At 40.9% G+C, this 19,917-nt stretch overlaps 1 protein-coding gene across 1 annotated transcript in view; it reads left to right on the top strand.

Moving 5' to 3' along the window:
• Positions 1–4,961: 4,961 nt before the first annotated feature.
• LOC138064302 (tubulin-specific chaperone A) overlaps positions 4,962–19,917 on the top strand; it is a 33,002-nt gene continuing 18,046 nt past the window's right edge. Inside the window, exon 1 of the mRNA XM_068926131.1 lies at positions 4,962–5,154. Within this exon, the coding sequence (XP_068782232.1) occupies positions 5,102–5,154 (53 nt within the window). The 5' untranslated portion in view covers positions 4,962–5,101. The remainder of the gene's footprint in view (positions 5,155–19,917) is intronic.

Below are 19,917 nucleotides of genomic sequence, written 5' to 3'. Positions count from 1 at the left end.
CCAAACGTGGCGCCGGATGGAGTCACCGCGTTCGGGAAGCATCTCGCAAACTCTGCAGCAGCAATGCGTTTTACTTTTGTCCTGTCCCCTGGCTACGTGCTAATAAGCTCTATCATTTGTTTGCATTCGGTGCTAAACAACTACTTAAGCAATTTTCCGGGATATTTTTGGAAGATCATTTTGGCCAGCCGGGTCACCTGATAAGAAAGGGGGTTGAGAGAGCTATACTGCAAGGAATAATTGTACTGTATTATACATTCACAACCAGGGAAATTCATCTGTATGCATTTAAATGGTATATAGCTGTGTGCTGGCCAGCTGTACAGGGGTTAATTTTATTTATTGCATCTATCCAAAAATTAAAGACACTACTAACCTTCATTCAAAAATTTAATCTTATTTATCTATTACCCTTTAGGGAGGCTGTATGAAATTTGCTTTTCCTACAGAAAAAGATAAATTTTGAAGGCTAAATAATTTCCACATTCTTGTTTTATCATAAATGAAAATGAAATGATTTTCAAACTGCACAGATGGTTTTGGTGAATAAACAAAATAGTGTAAAAGCTAACTCATCATTTACTTATTAAAGTAATGCTCTCAGTCACAGCTGAAACAAGTAAACATTTGGCACAACAGTGGCCATGGCTTTTTCAGGCTGTTTAAACAAGCTGGTAATGGACAATGAGATGGAAACTATCACCAGGGTCTAGTGGATTGTAGACGTGTCTGCACCTCCTTCTGCAAGGTATCTCTGACTTCAGCAGCAGAGGTGGAAGTGGCATACTAGAGGTCTAATCTGAACTACACCAGCTGATAAATGATTTCGGCTGGACTGAATCCTCCAGCACCGCACGTGTCGACTCTGTAGGCCAAACGGACGAATGGTACAATACAGACTGGCTCCACTGCAACACAAAACCAGCCCTGGTATTTCAGGAGCTCCCATATTGCACACCAGTGGAACAACATGAATTTGCAAAGCCATACTTCCAAAGGCTACTGTAAGCAGTCAGGTGGCAGCTTTTAAGGGCAGCTTTTTTCCTTTAAGAAAAGGATAAGATGAAAATACAGCATTAAAGAGACTTGCTATATGCACAGCTTAGAAATGCATGTCTCTTAAGGGTAATCTTTTTTTAACGGAGAGATATATTAACTGGGAATTTCCCATACCAAAGGAGCTTGGGTATAATGCAGTGGCTTTGAATCCAGCTACTTTCTTCCTGCAGAGAAGTACATCTGTGGCATGAAGTCCTTTAGCTGGCCTTTAGCAGAGTTGCTGTGAGTCGCAGGAAGTGCTGTGCAGCCTGGCATGCTCCTGTGGGTGTGTACGCGGTGTGGGGCGAACACTTCCGATCCAGCATCCGCTGCAGAGTGTTTGTGTGTACAGAACGGAGCTCATCAGGTGGATTACCTCCTTCTGGTCCTTTGTGCTTAAATGAAATAAGTGTAGGCAGTAAGCATTGCCCGTGCTTGTGTCTGGGGAAGAAATAAATAAGATTTAGCTGGACTTTTCCAACAGAAGGATTAGTATATCAGTAGGTACAATTGCATCTGCTCAGGTAAATTTTGGCAAAACACGTCACAAACCACATTGGAAGCTTTCCTTCTGTAGAGCCAGACAAAAATTGAGAGGACTAGATGAGATAATGACCCTGGCTGGAGGGAAGGGAGTCTTATTCACAGCAGCTGCAGCTTTACATTTGAGATGCTGGGCGGGAGAATACAGGAGAATATGGAAAGATATGTATGAGGTTCCTGTGTGCAGAACAACTTGCTCCATTTGTCAGCATAGCCAGAGCACCACTAAATGATCATTAGGAACCCACCTTTATGCAACAGTGTATACATAATGACTTAGGTCTAATAGAATTTGTGACAAATGTTCAACCAGATCCAACAAAAAACAGAATGCTGACAAAATTCAGAAAGATTCTACAATTTCTTTACCATGCAACAGGTGCAATAGGGTTCCCAGTCTTCATAATGGAGCATATCCATCTCTGATGCAATCCCAATAATTTATGTGGAAATGTAGCTACAACTGAACTACAACTAGGCTAGAAATTATTTAAAAGTAGTTCTGGAAAAAAAAAAAAAAACCTTCTTAATTAAAAAAGGAGTGACTACTTTGGAAAGCATTATATGTACTTTTTCTGGATATCCAGACATCAGGATCTGATGCTTATAAATCAAATCATTATCTTTATCTTTTTAAAGTGTTATTTTATCATTTTTGATACTAACAACAACACTTATTAATAAAAAAATCATGCTTTTAGACACATTTTACAATATATTTCAGCATCTACCAATAACACTTTTCACTTCATCTTCATATATGTTTAAATCTGACCTCAGATTTGTTATATTGCCATCAGTTAAGTTGTCTGGATTAGCTCTCTTCTAAGAAAATAATTGTCTTATATTTCTACAGTTCAACAGCTGAGTCTTTGAATGCTGGCAGTGATGTTAGCAATTCTTCAGGGCTAGAATTGAAACATCTGTAGCATTAAAAAAATGAATTAGTTTTCTTAATACTACAACTTCTAGGTGATTTTTATTTTTGCTGCTTATATTTGCTGTTGCACTTCTGGCTTATTGAGCAAATCCGTCAAATATAGAAATGTCATAGAAGACTGTTTTGGAAAAAAATCATTGATGTGTGGGGCAAAGAGGTAATGCAGTTTGCCTTGTACCAGTTTGCATTTCAAAAGGGTATGTAACATAAGCAGAAATCACACTGCTTTGGAACTGTTCAGAGAACAGTTTCAGCCTCAGCATAACTTGAGGTAACTTTCCAAAGTAGAATGAATATGATATGGGTTTCTGTTGGACTAGGAAACCGGACACTTTTTGTCTTATACCCACCCACGTTGCTCTCCCTTGTCCTCTTACCCCTTGTCCTCCTACTTGCACAGGTGACGTCAGGTTTGCATACCTAATAAATAATACATACATATTCTTGAATCTAGATCGCAATTATTCATGGGGTTATTCAACCTGTTGGCTTTAAGAACTGAGTCTCTCTGCAGAGACAATGAAGAAATACAGGATCCTCCAGAGGGTGGTTCAGAGCACTTAGGGCAGGAGACTACCAGTTTCCATTGGCTCTGTGGGGAGGCCAGGCTGCTAATTAGGGACCATCTAAAGTAGAGGGCATGAATATTGCTCACAGAGTACAGCTTTAGTCCCGGCTAATGCCACTGCTGAATTTAACCAGTCAAGTTTCCTCAAGAGCTCCTCCTGCTCAGTCAAGACTGTGCTTGGGTTGGCCCTGCCTGTGAGTCTTTGGGGACATTTGCTAAGATTTGTAACACAGGTCAAACTCAACTTCTCCTATAAGAAACAAAGCCATTGTTTTGAATGATCCTGCACCACCTTGTACCATATCTGAATTGGGCCTGATGCTTTCAGCTACACGCATACTGCTGCTGGCTACTGACATATGACTGGCACCTTGCCTAAAGGAATATAATATCCTCCCTCACAACCATCCTATTTTTAAGAGGTGTTGATAACTAACCACGTCAAAAATGCGTACAAGCAACTAACAAAGAAGAGGATGGATGTGAAAAACAAAAGGCCTGTACAGAACTTCAGACCTTATATCGTTGGAGCTACTTTTATCTTTTTTATTTACTTAAATTCTCATTCAGTGGCAGTTCCTTCAGACACGCTCCCCAAGCATTCTTTCTAGCATTTGACCCCTTAAATGGTTAGCATGAGCTAATTACAAGCTGGAAGTAAAAAAGCCCTTAAACGATGAAACACCATTTGATTGCAAGACGAGGACTGAAGCTACCAGGACTCAAGTTTCCTTTTCATTCATTTTAACCTGGGGATAACTCCTTTTGTTCTGTGTTACATAGAACTACCTCATCTCAAATTTGGAGCAAAACCTAACAGCGGATTCAATCCTTGTTGCGTGTGCACTTAGGAAGAAATGATTAGGCGAATTACATTTGGCAAAGCATCAGGAATCACTGAGGACAAATTAGTCAGATAAATATGTTTTAAAGGCTGCGTTTTTGTGACCCCCCGTCGCGTCGGGAGACGCACGAAGCGAAGGAAGGAAGGGCGAGCTTCTCTCCCGACGGGGGGGCAGAAGAGGCGCCAGGTGGGGAAGCCGGTGTCTGAGAGCCGCATAATCTGGAAGAATAACCAGAAGTGTAAATGTCCTGTAGCCCTCGAGGCTCCGTCGCAGCCCGGCTGTGCGGCGGTCAGCAGCTTTCCTTGCCTTTCTGCCGAAACCCCCCCACCCCGGGCGGCCAAGGGGGCACTTTGCCCACGCCACCCAGGCCTGGGGGGACGAGCGACTTCTACCAGGGGCCGTACACGGCTTTAGAAACCCAAAGAACTACTAAAACGTGACGTGCTGTTTTCGGGAGTAGGCCACCAACTTATCACTTCCAACCAGACCTCTGTGTATATCTAAGCGTATTGCTGTTCAGAATGTATAAAATTATTTCAAGGGGAGCAAGAGGCGAAGTTTCCAGCTCATGAAGGAACACCGTATCATTGTTAAAAACAGGAACCTTCAACCACCCCCCCACCACCATCGGAGAGGGTGTTTTCCCGATTTTTCTGAGAAACGAGAAGCTCTTCGGCCACACAGCACATTCAAAGCGCGTGTTTTACACAGCCAGGGACAGCGGGGAGGCGAAACGAGCCACCCCCGGCACCTGCGCGAGGGCCTGCCCGGCCCAGGAGGGCACCGCCACCCGCCCCGCGCCCCGGGGGCCGGCAGCAGCCGCGCGGCGGGGCGCGGGGGCCCGCGCGGGGCCGGCCTGGGCCTGGGCCTGGGCCTGGGCCTGGTCCGGGGTGGGGGGGGGGGTTGCCATGGGGACGGCACTACCCTGCAGCCCGGGCGGCTCCACTGGGCGGGGAGGGAGGGGGGACGTGCGGAGTCCCTCCGCCCTCCCCCCTCCCGCGAGTGGTGCCGCCCAGGCCGGGGCGGCGGCGCGACGCATGCGCACGGGCCGGTCCGGACCGTGCTGCGCAGTCGCGGCGGTGCGCCGTCTGCTCGGTGCCCTGCCCCCGCGCCGTTGGGGCCCGGCCGCGCCGCTCTGCCGCCTCGCGCCCCCCCGGCAGCCCCGCCATGGCCGACCCGCGCTTGAGGCAGATCAAGATCAAGACCGGCGTCGTGAGGCGGTGAGTGCGCGGGAGGGGGCCGCCGTCGTCTGCTTTCCTCCTTCCCCGCCCCGCAGGCACGCGCGCACCTTGGCCGTTGGGAGCCGTTGGGGTGGGGCAGGCGGACGGGCGGGCGGCTGGGCCGGCCCCGCATTTGCCCGCTGTCTCCGAGGGGCCCTCGGCGAGCGCGGCGGGGTCCCTCGGGGCTGGGCGGGCCGCGCTGCGCCGCGCCAGGCGGAGGCGCCGTGCTGCGGGCCGGGGCCGGGGCCGGGGTTGGGGTTGGGGTTGGGGTTGTTGTGCTGGGGCGTTTGGCTGTGGGGCAGCCGCGGCGCGGCTCAGGGCCGGGATGTGCCGCAGGGCGTCCGCGGCGGAACTTCGGCGACGGCTCCGGGACTCGCCTCGTAGCTCACGGTCAGCAGAAAAGGGGCGTCTTCCCTCGCAACCGCCGCTGAGTGGGGTTTCTGTTCTCTCGGTGGCTTTGAGGGCCACGGGGAGTCAAGCTACCCTGTTAGCGTACGGATCGGTCTTGCTGAATGCTTCTCCGGGAAGCATGGATCCGGGAAGACTTGGATATTTAACCAAAACATAGAAGAACTGTATGTAGCTCCAAAAACGATGAGTAGGGTATTTGTCATTCTAGCATGCGCACTGCAAAACTGATAAATTTAATACCTGAGTCTCCTTTTGATCTAACTTTAACATAATCTTCTTTTTTAAGAACAGTTTCAGTTTATCCATACAAATCCCTCTTACTAGAGGCGCTGGACTTTGATGTTAGATAATTTGTTCATAGTGAGGCTTATTAAGTCAAGGTCCTGCAAAGACTGCACTGACTCAGGCACAGATGGGAACTAGTATTATTATTAGTGCCAGACCAGGATGCTAAATAGTCCTGTTCCATACAATCAACTTTGTATTATGACTTGTTTAATTTCAGTTAGTCAGAGACTGCTGGCAGTAATAGGCATACTTTCTAATATCTGATTATGTTTGGAAGACTAAACTTCAAGAATGGAAAAATAAAATGGATACAGGTTTTATCATTATGTTTATGCTAGGTAAAGACATATTGAGTTCCTAGACTCAGAATGGGGAGCAGTTTTCAAGTATTGCTGCAAACAAGAAATTGATTATACAATTCTAAGCTCCTGTGTTCTGTTACTGTACATTGTGTGCAAATCATAAACCTGTATGTGAACATGTATTTATTTTTAAGCCAGGAAACTTTAGTGAAGTTTGATGTAGTGGCTTAGTGACTGTCTTCTGCTTTGCATCCGTTTTATTAACTTGCATTATGCTTACTGGCTTCACTGAACAGGAACACTGTAAACATCTTTGCATTTGTAAGTGGATTGTGTTTTGTGTCAGTGTTTATAGTGAAAGTACTCTGAAGTGCACGAAAACTAGAATTATTTAAGTTAATGTTTTCTCAGTCCATATGTTCTTTTTGATACCCAAACCCAAAGTTTGTGTATAGATACTTCTGAGAAAACTATTGTGTCTAACAAAACACAATTTACTGTAGTAGTTTGTAGAGGTGCCTGTAGTCTGGCTTATTGCCACTGCTTGATAGTTTTAATGAGAACTGTGCACTATTAAGTGCAATAGCACTTCAGATGATCCCTGTTAAGTAATAAATTACCACAACAGTTACCTGCACAATGCTTTTTCCTCATGTTTATAGTCTGGGAAACACTAGGTAATGGACCATTGTGTGGAGACCTCAATCAGGGCTGATGCGTGCCTGTATGATCCCATGGTGAATTTTGTACCATGTGGTTTTACCCCCTTGGACCTGGCAGTGTTGTAATGATCCAAGCGTGGTTCTGTAGGGAAGATACCTGCATGTGGGGCTAACCTGATGTCTTTATGCCACAGTCGTTAATGCTTGTAGCCCTGAGATTAGCTTGAGATTTAATTTTGTTGCTTCTCAGTTTAAGTGAGTCTGAGAGGGTTAGGTGACTTGCTGAGAACAGAACTTAGTAGTGTTACTTCCCTGTCCTACGCTTGAACAGTTGAACAACTTTATTCCTTAGTTTGCCTCTCCTGTTGCCTGATACATGGAAATCCATGAATCCTTTTTTGATGTTGTTACAAATTTGTTGCATACAAGTTGCAGAGTAGGTTGCTTAAATTCCCACAAGCTTGTTACACTCGATATTGGTCCAGTTACAATGATACTAACACAGTTCAAAGGATATACAGTTAATAAATACAGACTTTCTAATGTTTCTAATTTGTTTCTAAAAATATCCTTTCTCTGGTTTTATGCTCACCCTTTCACTGCACCCACCTCTGGGTCCTCGGGACTCTGTCTTCAGTATTGGTGGGGAGCGATTTAAGTAAGTCATCAGGATCCCACATCCTTTGCTCAGAGGAGTATGATGTTGATGGTCTCTTCCATCTCTGAGTCTACTTGGAATGACTTTTTGTGCTTCTTAACACATTCCACATCTTGCTTTTTCTGCACTGGTTGATAGTTCCACATTTTATCTGAATTTATGGTGTGCTCTACATATGTGGAGTGGTTGTTTGTATCCTGACACTGGTTTTGCCCGTCTCTCAAGGCTGCATTCCTCTGATAACCGGTAGCTGACCACTGGTGGGTTGTATGTAGCACTGGGTCATTTCAGCATCATCTTGTGCCTGTGTTTTCAAGGCCTCTGCTATCATCCCTGTGCTCCTTTATGCTGCTTTTTTATTGTGAGTCAGCAATAGCTCATGCTGCATAAAATAGTTACCGATTAATAACAAATTAATATAATAGTGTTACACTACACAACTGTGCAAAGCTGAGCAAAAGCTTAAATAAAGCAGGTAGTTGTTACCTGGTCATTAAATAATAGTGTTTACAGTTAAACAAGCTAAAAGAAAGCTGTAGGCTGGCCAAGACAAGTCCAGGCAAAACCTGACTGTTCAGTGTAACCTACACTGTTAGCTTAACACAAAGCCTGGGACCTCTTAAAAGCAATGGCGACACAATGTTTAATGAGTTAAAAAGGCTACAATGTTTTTTGGACTACGGCATAGGTGGGCGTTCCTCTGAGGTGAAATAATTGCATCTTCTAGCCTGTGATCTCTGAGGGAGAAAACCAGAAATTTCCTTTATATTCTAGTCTACTTTGCCCCAGAGATCCAGTAGCAAGAAGGGGGAGGATGTGGAAGTGCATGGAGTGACACCATGCCCTCTGACAACACTGCTGGAGTTTTCATGCCCAAATTGTGCATGTAACTGGATTACAATTTGGTTGATAAGACAAGCATGACAGGTTCTTTCAAGCTACATTTTTATATATCCTACTTAAAATTTTTGAGTGCTGCTGACTGTAATTTCTTGGCTGGTAGAGTAGGAACCCTGACTCTAGTGAGACCACATCTCTTGTTCACACTGACTCATTTAGTATTTCATTTAAGTTTTTTAAATTATAGTATGACTGAATGCTTTCAGCTCTGTAGTGCTGTTCCATTGCTGCCTAAATGAATCTCAAATAACACCTTGAGGTTGCTTGCAGAATCAGTAGTTTTTGAATAGCTTAACAGTTTGTTATAGGAGACTTGGAGCTCTTCCATGGTGGCGTAAGGTGAACCTGAGCTGCTGTGCTACAGCTTCCTCCCTTGTGCCCAGATAAGGACTTAGGCGGCCACAAACCTATATATTTCAGGGAACCAATCCACTGAAAAATAACCTAAATCAGAAAAAAAGAGTTGTTTTGAAGGATGAGGCCTGACTGAACCATCTTACCACGCAACTGCATACGTGCCAGGGCTAGTACAAAGAAGGCGATGAAAACACTTGGGGAAGGGACATAAGTGCAGCAGGCAGGATTTAGATTTGCTTTTGGAGAATGGCTGCATGAATAAGCTAAGGGGCAAACTTAGCTTGTGGTTGTGTGGTAACAATATGCACGTCTACAGTTACTGTGAAGCAGCTAGCATACTGTAAGTAGAGTTAACTTATTACTTTAAAAGAAGGAGAATATGTGATCTTATGCTTCATGTGGGAGGAGATCGTGTGCTTGGATAGTTATTGTGGAAGAACAAACAAACCTGAAGTTAACTTTCCTGTTTCTCTTTCTGCAATCCTGCAGCTCTCTTAAAATTTCATTTTTATTTCAGCAATATAGTCCTGAGATTAAATATTTTACACATTGTTTAATTAATATTTTATTAGAAATAATAGATCTTGCACATAGTCCTAGTTATGGCCTAAGTGTGTGTAACACATGGAGCACTTCCAGACCTAGCCTGCCTAGGTATTGGTAGCAGCAGCAGTTGTTCCTGGGTCTGTGACAATTGCATGCAGCATGAGAAGAGGCATGGCCCTGTCCTGTCTCTCTCCCCCCCCCCCCCCCCCCCAAAAGAAGCCTAGTTCTGTACTCTTGCTGGTCTTCATCCTTTTACTGAACACCTAACCCTCATAAACGCAGACCTCTTGGTTTGCGAATCTCTCACAGAAGTAGTTGTGGCCACTGGAAAAATGCTATATTCCTCCTATCTCTCTTCCCCTGAGGCCTTGAAACAGTACCCAAAATAAACCAAGAACTCCATGCACAGGTAATCACAGTGGTCATTTCAGGTTTGTTTTAACTGCAATCTTATCATTGAAGAGAAAAATAACATATTTTCACTCCAATGTTATTTCTGAATTCAATAATCAGAAGAAAATGTCAGAAACTTATGAAATGTTGAATGATCTCCAAAGTCATTTTTGCATATGGAGTCTCAAAAATTTTATTTACAGTGGGAGCACATGTGACTTGAGTCAACTTAGGAGTTTTACTATTAATTTTCCTCTCATTTGGAGTAGATCTACTATATATGGCTGTAATTTAGGACTCCAAAAAGCTAGGGTAGCTTCATTCATTCATCACATGAGAAGACTCACATGGAGGCTTATTAAATGTGCCATAAGGCCACTGACTTAACACTTTAGTTAATCTGCGTTAATTTTTTCTGAATTTGCAGTTTGGAAAAGCCCATTGAATTTAGCGTGTAATAGTGGTTTTCAAGCTCTTTCAGCTTTCAGGCTAAGAGTATATCAAAAAAGATAGGGACAATATATTTAACTTCTAGGTATTTTCATTTGTCTTTTTTTAATCACCTAACTCATCACTTCATCACTGTTTCCCAAAATAAGAACAAAGATGAGCAGCTTCTTGTTTAATGTGTTTCTTTCTAGCCATATAGCACAGATTCTCTTGAGTACCCCTCTCAAGAGAGAGTCTACTGTAGATCATGGATAATTTGCATATTTTGGTGTTTCTTACACTGTTATATGTTAATGAAAGAAACTTGAACTAGGAGAGGGGAGAACCTTTTGCCTTTTTTTTTTTTTGATAGATTTGATAGCCAGGCTCTCAGGGATTACATACTTTTGTTAGCCAATCATACAAAAACTAGGTCTGATGAGAAATAATGCTTACTATATTTGTGGCCTGTGCCCTAATAAGTAATTTACTTATCTCAAAAGAGTCTTACTCTCAGTAAATCCAAGCTCAGACAACCTGCCAGATAGTGAATTGATGGGGAGGAGGGAGGAGAGGAAAAAAAAAAAACATTTTAAAACTATCTTGTATCCATTTCAGATTGGCAATGGTTTTAAAAACTACTGTGAACAAAGTAAGTTGGGGCATGTGAAAATAGCACTGACATTTGCCCATAGTTTCCATCTGATTAAATGAAAGTGACACCAGTAGATTAGAATGAGACTAAGACAATTCACATTGCAATTGTGTTAGTTTAACTTTAACAATCTTTTAACACTCTTGTTTAAATGTGGCTGACATACCATAATTACAAATCTACAAGCCTTGATTATAGAATTTTACATCATGAATCTATGGGGAGATTGTATTGATTCTTGTGAAGCAGCCCTTTCTCAAACCACCTTTCTAAAACTATGGAATCTTCCCCAGACTGTTCTTTTGCCTGTAGCACTGACATTGATACTGTTTTTTCTCTTTATAAAAGTATCATCCCAGTGCCAAGCAACTTTACTGTGGTATTTGTTTTGAAATACAGAAAGCGCTGAGAGTTAAACAAGACTGCCAGCTTCTTTTTAAATATAATTGTAGCAATTTTTTTTAATTTAAGTATTTAACTGGTGAGTTTGGGATAAAATATTATGTGCAAATGATCTATGAAGTATTGCAGAGAATGCAGGTATTACTTCCTTTTTGGTATACAGGATGATATACAGGATGACTCTTACTAATCCAAGCACAAAACTAGTTAATTTTCTTGGTTAATAATGGAACTTCACAGTTGAAAGTGAAAGCCTTTAAAAGGAGGTAGATAGTGCATGACAGAGATGAAATTCATAGCCTCAAGGAAATATCCATGCATTAAATGTGTTTTCCACAAATGTCTAAAGCTGGACTCCAGACTGGCAACACTACACCTACATGTGAGATTTCTGGCATAAATCACAATTTTTTTCAATCTTCTGTCCACCGTATGAATTGTATTTACTTTCTTGCTTGTTTCCCTTTAGCCATGGGCACCAACTTTGATTCTTACCATCTGTATATGGATAAAAAACTCAAGTCTCCTTTCTTTGTTCTAGTTATAATTAGAAGATTGTATGCAACTGCTTATTAGCTAAGATAATGTGAAGGGCTGGGATATCCTGTATTGTACAGGTGTTGAGGAGTGTTCTGTAGAGATGTCCAGCTATACTGAGTCAGCATGACAGAGCTATTTAATGCGTCTGCACTGCACATCCAAGAGCACTGGGATTCAGGAGAGTGAATATGTTGCATGTACTGTTGGATGCAAGATGGCTCTTTGTTCCTTTGGCACAATACCCAAATTAAATAATCCCTCCCAGAGTGCAGGGGCATAGTGCAGGGGCATAGTGCAGCTGCTGTCTAGGGCTGTCAGCAGCTGACTTGTGTAAACTTGAGTTTAGTGCTAGCCAGACTTGGTTTTTGTGGTCCAGAACTGCTTCAGTAGGTCTTAAATACCTTCTGTAGTGCTCCTGGCTTCAGGATCAGATACGGAAAGTCCTGAGTTGGCCCTGCATATGAAGGCCACTTAGGTCTTTTAGACTTATTAACTCAGGCTCTATCCAACATAACTGCTTTATGTGAACAGACTGTGAAAACAGCGCAACTGCTTTTACACAGTGCTGTCTCAGTTAACATCTGTGACATAGTCAGCAATCCAGATAATTCATCTAAGGGTAATTGAAAGTTGACACTGTAGTCTCCAGAAACAAAACTATTTGAAGTGGATCATGTTTCTGTGTTTTTCAGTGCATGCTTTCTTTTAAATTGCAGAAATACTAAACAATACCTGCAAACATCCTTAAACAAAGCTGCCAGAAGAGCACAGTAGCTGCTGGTACTTTTAACATTACAACCTTTTGAGCATCCCTGAACATTGGTTCCTTTTTGGAAGTATCTCACAGATTTAAATAAGTAACAATCAGACCTTTAGAACATTGCCTCCTTTGCATTCTCTCCTCAGTTCCATCACCCCTTCTAAAAAAGTGGGGGGGGGGAAGGGAAGCCTCTGAGCCTCTAATGAAACACATGATTCAGGCATCTCATTGGTTTTGTGTAAACAGTTGTCTTTGACCCCTCTGACAAAACTGTCTTGTGCATGTCCACATTGACCATAGTAATTTACTGATGTTGTTATCCTAATTGGCAGAAAGATGTGGCACACCAAGGTTGTCACCATAGGTGTCAGTAGTGATGCTGTGTAATAGTTCTTTGAGAAGAAAAGAGGGTTTTTTTTTTTTTAATCTGGGCAAGTACATATGTAAAACTGACTTTGCAACCTTAATAAATTATTTCAGCAATCCTTCAAAAGCTAGGAATACTGTAGTTACAGTTGCTTGGCAACCCTAGTTTGGTAGCATTGTTCATAAATGTTGTACTCTCATTTATTATTGTACCTATTTTTTTCATAGGATTCTTAACCCATGGCATAGGGCCACATATTCAACTATGAGAATAAAATATTTCAAAATAATTACTTTTGTGTGCTGAATTAGGTGGTGGATCTATGGAAAAACTAAATTATTAAATATATGATAGGATTTTGTATACAGATGATGTGTTACAACTACACTAACAACCTTAATCTGTCCTGGCTTGACTTTGAGTTAAAATGTTATTAAGTTATATGCATAGTATAAGTGGAAATCTCATTCAGGTTTAGGAGGCCCACTGTATTTTCTTTAAGCTGCATTCCGTTTCTACCCCTATCCATTGTGAGTTGCCTGTGCATGTAATATAACAGGAGTTACGTTTAATTTTGATCATTGCTGTAACAAATCCACTGTGCTGCCCAGTTTTCTGGGACTGTTGTATTTCCAACAGTGTGCAAAAAAAGGGGGGGGAGGTTGTGAAGTAGGTTCTGTGTCTTTTCTGCAAAACAAAGATCTTGACTGAAGGTGACTGCCACAGGGGGATTATAGAAGGGAAAACAAAGTGGTGATCTGTGGTAACCCCAGTCGTTACCACCACAGAGGCCCCATTTCTTGCCCTTCCTTCTGCAGAAGTGACCTTCTGCTGCTCCTCAGCGTTTCCCATCTCCCTGTTTCTGTCCACTTCTATCACATGCTCTTCTGTCTTGATTCTTACTCTGTGTTTGCTGCTCCAGAGCCTCTTTGTGGTGGGCTGATAAAACTTTTTACTTCTCTCTAGCTCTCTGCCCAGCCTGTCCCAGGCGTTCTTTGTTTTCTTCCTGCAGTCCCCTTCTTCTTTGCCCCCAATTCATCCAAGTTCCTTCCTGCAGTGTCTCTGCAAACCCTGTCTCACCTAAGCCCCAGCCAGCATCTTCTGCTTTAAGAGTGTGTGACTTAAGAGCTTCCATTCCAGTTGGATCTGTTGAATTCTTCCATTCCTTGCTCCCTTGTCTCCCTCCATACTCCCGCTGGCTGCTGGCATCCATTCCTACCGTAGCCAAGCTGACTTTCTCAGCAGGGGGGAAATGGGAACTTCAGCTGTTGCTATGGCAAGGATTTAATAAAATCTGCAGGAATGTATTGCAAGAGCAGAAAGAAAACTGTGTTGAGAGACAGGGACAGAATATGAAGTACAGGAGATTCAAGGAACAAGGTTTTAAAGTAAAAATGGTATAAATTGTCCTTTTTTATTAGTAAAAGGGATGTAAATGTTTAAAAACAAGTCATTCTTAAATTGAAATAATGTTCTAACTTAAAAATATAATTGATTTTCATAGTCCTTGCAGTAGTTATTCCTAATGAATGCAAGGTTAACCTGAAAATGTCATGGTAACTCAGCTCTGTAAGCTGTAGATGTAGGAGGTGCTAAAAATAATGCTTATTGTATTGTGTGTGGCTACATCTTGACTTTAAAAAGAGAAAGTTTATCTTTCGTGATGCCTTTGTCACTATCAAGAAAATGAAGGCATAACTCAAGATCCTCTCCAAATAGGAAAGTTACTCATGACTAAGAAAATACAGCAGTTAGTGATAACTGCATCAAATATCGTGTTTCTTTCCTCCTTCCTTCCTTGACTTTTTGTCTTAGGCCCTTGTTCTGCAAGAGATGTGCTCATGCAGCCTCACTGAAACCAAGAACGTACACCAGTAATTTGCAAATTTAGGACCTGATATTTTAAGCTCTGTAGGTGATGATTAGCATGGGACCACTGTTATTGCAATTGTTGAATTATTTATAGTATAATTGTGCATAATAGTAATACACAGACTCTTATCATACTACAACTAAACTTATCAAAAAAAAAGCTGTACTCTACGCAGTTTTATATTATTACTGATTTTTAGGTTTGAACTAAGTCAACGTAGATATTTCATTATCTAGACAATACATGCTGTCAGCTTTGGATTTTCTGTTTGTTTAGGTTAGATCCATGGTATATGGTAATATACCATGGTTAATGCACATTTTGAAGAGATGCATGTTCTTTCAATAGTGAAACTATTCAATAGCAAAATTGAGAAATTCCCCTTTTTTTTTTTTTTTTTGGTTTTCTGTCTTTTCCCATCATAAATACAAGTTCTTCCTCAAAGTTCTACTGAGATTGCTCAGTCCAGCCAGGGAAGTCTTTCCAATATGGTTTTTCTGATGCTAGAGAGTAGTCTTTATTTAGTAGCTTAAGCACATAGGTAGCATTCTAGCTCAGGTAAAGTCTGTTTTGGATATTGCTGGAGGATAGGGAAACACATACCCAAGAGTATTAGTTTTTGCTTGCGCTGTTCTTGCACTATTTTTATTCTTGGCATCCACTATTAGATTCTGCCTATGACTGAGGCTCAGAAAGGTGGAACTTTTTTGTTTGCCTAATACAGATGTCCTAAATTTCACCCTTCATTCCAAAACTCATTCTTGTCTAACAGATGAAACAACACTAAAGCAGGTCCCCTGTTGTGGTGTCTATTGCCCTGCCTTTGCGGACTTGTTCAGTAGTTAACCTTCAGATAAACTGTATGGCCTTGCTGTGATCCACTGATCAGAGAGAGACAGGTTTGGTTGCTACTGCTAACGATGCAACTACAGGAGATGACTCTGGGGTTGATACCCAAGGGATAGGATAGGAACACGTATCAGTTCTTTGGGGAATGAGAAGGGAGGGGAATTTGGGGCTCTTTCAGCAGCAGCCAGGAGTTAGAACAGTCTAAGCCACTTGCAAAACTGCACCCTGAATGGGCTAGGAGTGAAGTCCCTTGAGAAATCAGTGCCATCCTAAATTGGGAGGCCTCATTTCCCTCCCCCTTGTCCCTTCCCTGTTCTGGTGTTAGTCAGATCTTTTGCCGAATTTGTCTATTTGCTCAACATAGAGGAAAGACTGTTAGCTTTTTTGTATTGCTGTGTGTATGTCCTGCTGGTTTGGTGGACTGAACTGGCTCATGGAGGGATCTTCTGAGCATCAATGGTGGCAGAGAGGCAGCAAGCAGACCTCCCTTCAGCAGTGGGGAGCTGTTTGTCTTGAACCACTTTGTGAAACTTTACTCTTCAGCTTGGGGGGTGGAGGGGGAAGAGTAAGTAGAGGAAAGAAGAGTTGAGGAAGTAAATCATAATGGTTTAGAGAAGGTAAGTGTGGAGTGACTTGTTTTCTTTTTCTACCTCAAAATTCTTTCAAGCACTGCTAGTTCTTGTGGTTTTAAGTTGCTTTTTTAAAGCAGTAAGTTTTTTGTTTCTGTTTTGTTTTACAGAACACACAGATTTTGGAACTCACTGTTAAGTGATGTGAAAAAAAATGCGTAAAGGATTTTAAAAGGGCAGTAGTCGGGAGCAGACCTATTGTCTATTAAACATTGATGGTGTGGTTTTGTTCTTCAGTGCTTAAAGTCCTTAATTTGATTTCTGTAGGCAGGAATACCACAGAAGATGCCACTTTAGACTTGATTTGTTCCTTTATAGTCTTTTCCTAATTGTTAACTCTGGCCACTGCTGGAGTTAAGGTCCAGCATATCTGGATCTTATGTTTTTCATTTTGAAAGATTGGGAAAAGCTAGTAAAATACTACCATTTTGGTTATTTTTTTCATGACTTCTGGGGGTGTGCATGAAAGATAACTAAGGAAAACAAGCTTATTGTCAGTAGATTTAAACTAGCTATGTGGGAGTATTCTCTTCCATTAAAATTTATGGGTAGGTCTGAAGATTGAAAAGAGCTATTATAGATGCAGACTTGAAGTATGAGAATAAGCTCATGTTAGAGATATGCAGTTGTTTGTCACTTCTTTTTATTTATTTTAACTTAGAATGTCCAAGGAGAAGAAGGATTTGAGAATTTTTGGTCAGTAGATTTATTTGAAGAGTGGGAAAATTAAAGAACAATTTCAGTCATTGGTATCTTAATTATATACCAGGTGTCTCTAATTAAAAGCTAACACACCTCCTGATAATCCACTGAACTGTAGCACTTGCTAGAAAGATGAGATGTGGAAAATGTAACCAAATAAAAGGAAATCAAACTTCCTTACATATTTTGCACTTTTTAAACACTTATCAAAAGATAACTGACCTAACTCCCTACATTTTATAACCACTTTAAGGTTTTTTAAATTATTATTTAAGCCTGTTAACATTTGAGGCCTCATTAAATTTGAGTTTTAGGATAAAGATTGAAGTGTAAAGAAAAAGCTCTACAGCCAAAAGCCAGTTATTCCTAAGGTAGAACATCAAATCACAGCCAAAAGAAATCCAAGAAGAAATCTTAAAGGACTCAAAGCAAAAAGGCTGTTCACTCATTTCTGATACGTAATGGTAGAGGAAAAATTAAAAGGTTATGAGTAGTTACTTTTGTGTTTTTTGTTTTTGTTTTTTTTTTTTAAACCCTGTAAGAGGTAACTGAGAGCAGAATTATGAATGCCACTTGGAAATGGGCAGAAGAGACAAGAATAGCATGTCTGCAACTGGGCCTCTTCGGCGCTCTTTCATTTCCAGATTCCTCAAGCCCGCTTTTCCTTTTGCTCTGACAGGGATAGTCCCCCTTCCTTGATGAATAAATGGAAGACCTATTTGGACTGTTGCTGCTAGTCACTTCTACAGGCACTAAACTATCTGTTTCCCCTCTATATGACAATAGGTACATGCCAATTTTCCAAAAATCCATTGCTGAACAGCTTACCTTCAATTGTTCTGCATGCAGCTTTTCCTGTGCATGTGCATCTATTAACTTTATCTTAAGGGAAGCTTGGTAAGTCGAGATCTTTGGTGTTAGTAAATATGTTTGCACATGGAAGAAAAAAAAATGATTTGTCAGTGATATGAGCATTAGTATGAGTCATCATACTGAATCATCAATGGCAAATGCTTTTTAAAATAAAGTTCATTCGTGCTAATCTTTCATTATCTACATATTATATAGTGCCTTGGAGGATTAATAATAGTAAAACCACATTGTAATAACTTGTGTTTAAAGTGGACTATACTAGCAAGTTTGGAAAAAAAAAAAAAAAAAACCTTTTCATTATGAAACCCCCAAAGAATAACTATATGTAGTTTCTATTTGTGTTTTACTACATTAAGTATGCTTTCTGTGCAAAATGCATGTGATGCACTTTGTCAGAAGCCATGTGAGATTGTTTTGTAGACTGAAAACCCCTTGATTCGCTGTCCAAATACCATCAATTGAAATTGTTATACTTAAGAATGTTAGGCAGCCAGTATTTAAAACTCAAATGTACGTAAATGCCAGGCTGTACCCTATTTCACGTGCTGAAAATTTATTTTTTGCAATCTTTGTTCTCCATTTAATTGAAGTAAGCTATAATCAGTTTTAGAAATTTTTGATAGATATACGATAGGTGTCTCTTATGTTTCCCATATCTGTTCTGGAATCAAGTTAAGGTAAAGCTATCTTCCAAATTCAGTAAAATGGACAAAATAATTCTGACTGTTTTCCTGAGAGATCTTTTTTTTTTTTCATTTCATTAATGGTTACATTATAGATATTTGTATTTTTGCAGCAATTAAACAGTGTTAATAAAATTCATTGTGTGACTTGATAAATTGAACATTTGCAAGTAATACCTGAATTATTTTGGCTTCCTTGGATGATATTAAAATTAATTAAGGAACTTCTGATCTCTTTTCCGTGATTTAAAAAAAGATAAATACCTAAAAACTTAGGAAGGTTAAAAATAGAGAATCCTTCTCAGTGGGACCAAAGTAAAGAGCTGTTTTATAGGTGGAGTCATTGAGCTTTTGGGAGTTCTGGGAGAAGAGATGCAGCTTGTGCTGGTATGGTCCGGTACTTCTGGTGGGCTGGGGATGTTTCACTGCAGACTTCCCAAAGAAATGACATTAAGTAACATAAATGTTAGACTTGCTCTCTTTATGCATACTAAATACATGTAGTGGATGAAAAGAATGGATCTGTACCAGACTTTGAACATTTGAATCTTTTGTAGACCTCTTGTCTACAACTGGAATGAGATGGTTTTTCTCTTAACCTCTCCAAGACTTCTCAGCGTTTTGTAGAAGGTGCAAGAAAGTGGTGATTGCTTTCAGAACAGATCAACCTTACTGACACATTTTATGTTATAAACCTATGGGCAGTGGTTTGCAAATGTAATTTAAAGGAAGACTCTTCCTGGTCCAATGTATGAACTTGTGCATGTTAGATAAGAGAGTAAAATTGAAGCTATTGCCCTTTGGCTACAGTGCTCTTATTCCATTCTGGAATCCAGCCGTTAGCTACGTTACCTACATTAAGGCCTTTCTTGCCTGTAGTGCAAGTCCTGGTCCTATTTTTCTCATCCAACATAATATTCTGCCTGACCAGCCCAAAAACTGCAGTCTTCTGTGGAAAACTTCCCTTGAACTTTTGAAGAAGATACTATTGTACAGAAATTGCACAACATCTTAATGTTACGTAGATGTTTAAGACGTTTCTGTGGATGTCCATGAATTCTGACAGCTGTTAACGCTGTATTTCAGGAAGGAAGGAGAGCTGAAGGAAACATGCTGGTCAAACTCCTTACAAAGATTGAGAGGTGTGCTTGCCTGGCAAATATAATTTCTAAAAAGTGACACCAGTATAAACGATGGATGCATGAAACCCCTGAACTGGCTCAGAACAACTCCGATAATTCAGAGTAATAGATCTAGTTCTGTTTAATAAAATACTCACAGATGTGAAATCTAGATGAATTCCTAAAGCAGGCTTTTCAGGGGTTTGAGAAATTCCGAGTGCTCCTCTAATACCAAGTTCAATATAGAATGGGCATAAGTTAGACATATCCCTTGGTGGTGTGTATATCTACTTTTGAAAATGCAAAAATTCAGTAGAATGTTTTCTTCTTTTTTAATGAAAACAGATAACTGATGATTGTGAT

This window comes from Struthio camelus, chromosome W (assembly GCF_040807025.1).
Source record: "Struthio camelus isolate bStrCam1 chromosome W, bStrCam1.hap1, whole genome shotgun sequence".
Classification (NCBI taxonomy): Eukaryota; Metazoa; Chordata; class Aves; order Struthioniformes; family Struthionidae; genus Struthio; species Struthio camelus.
This window is presented reverse-complemented; position numbering and strand designations above follow the sequence as displayed.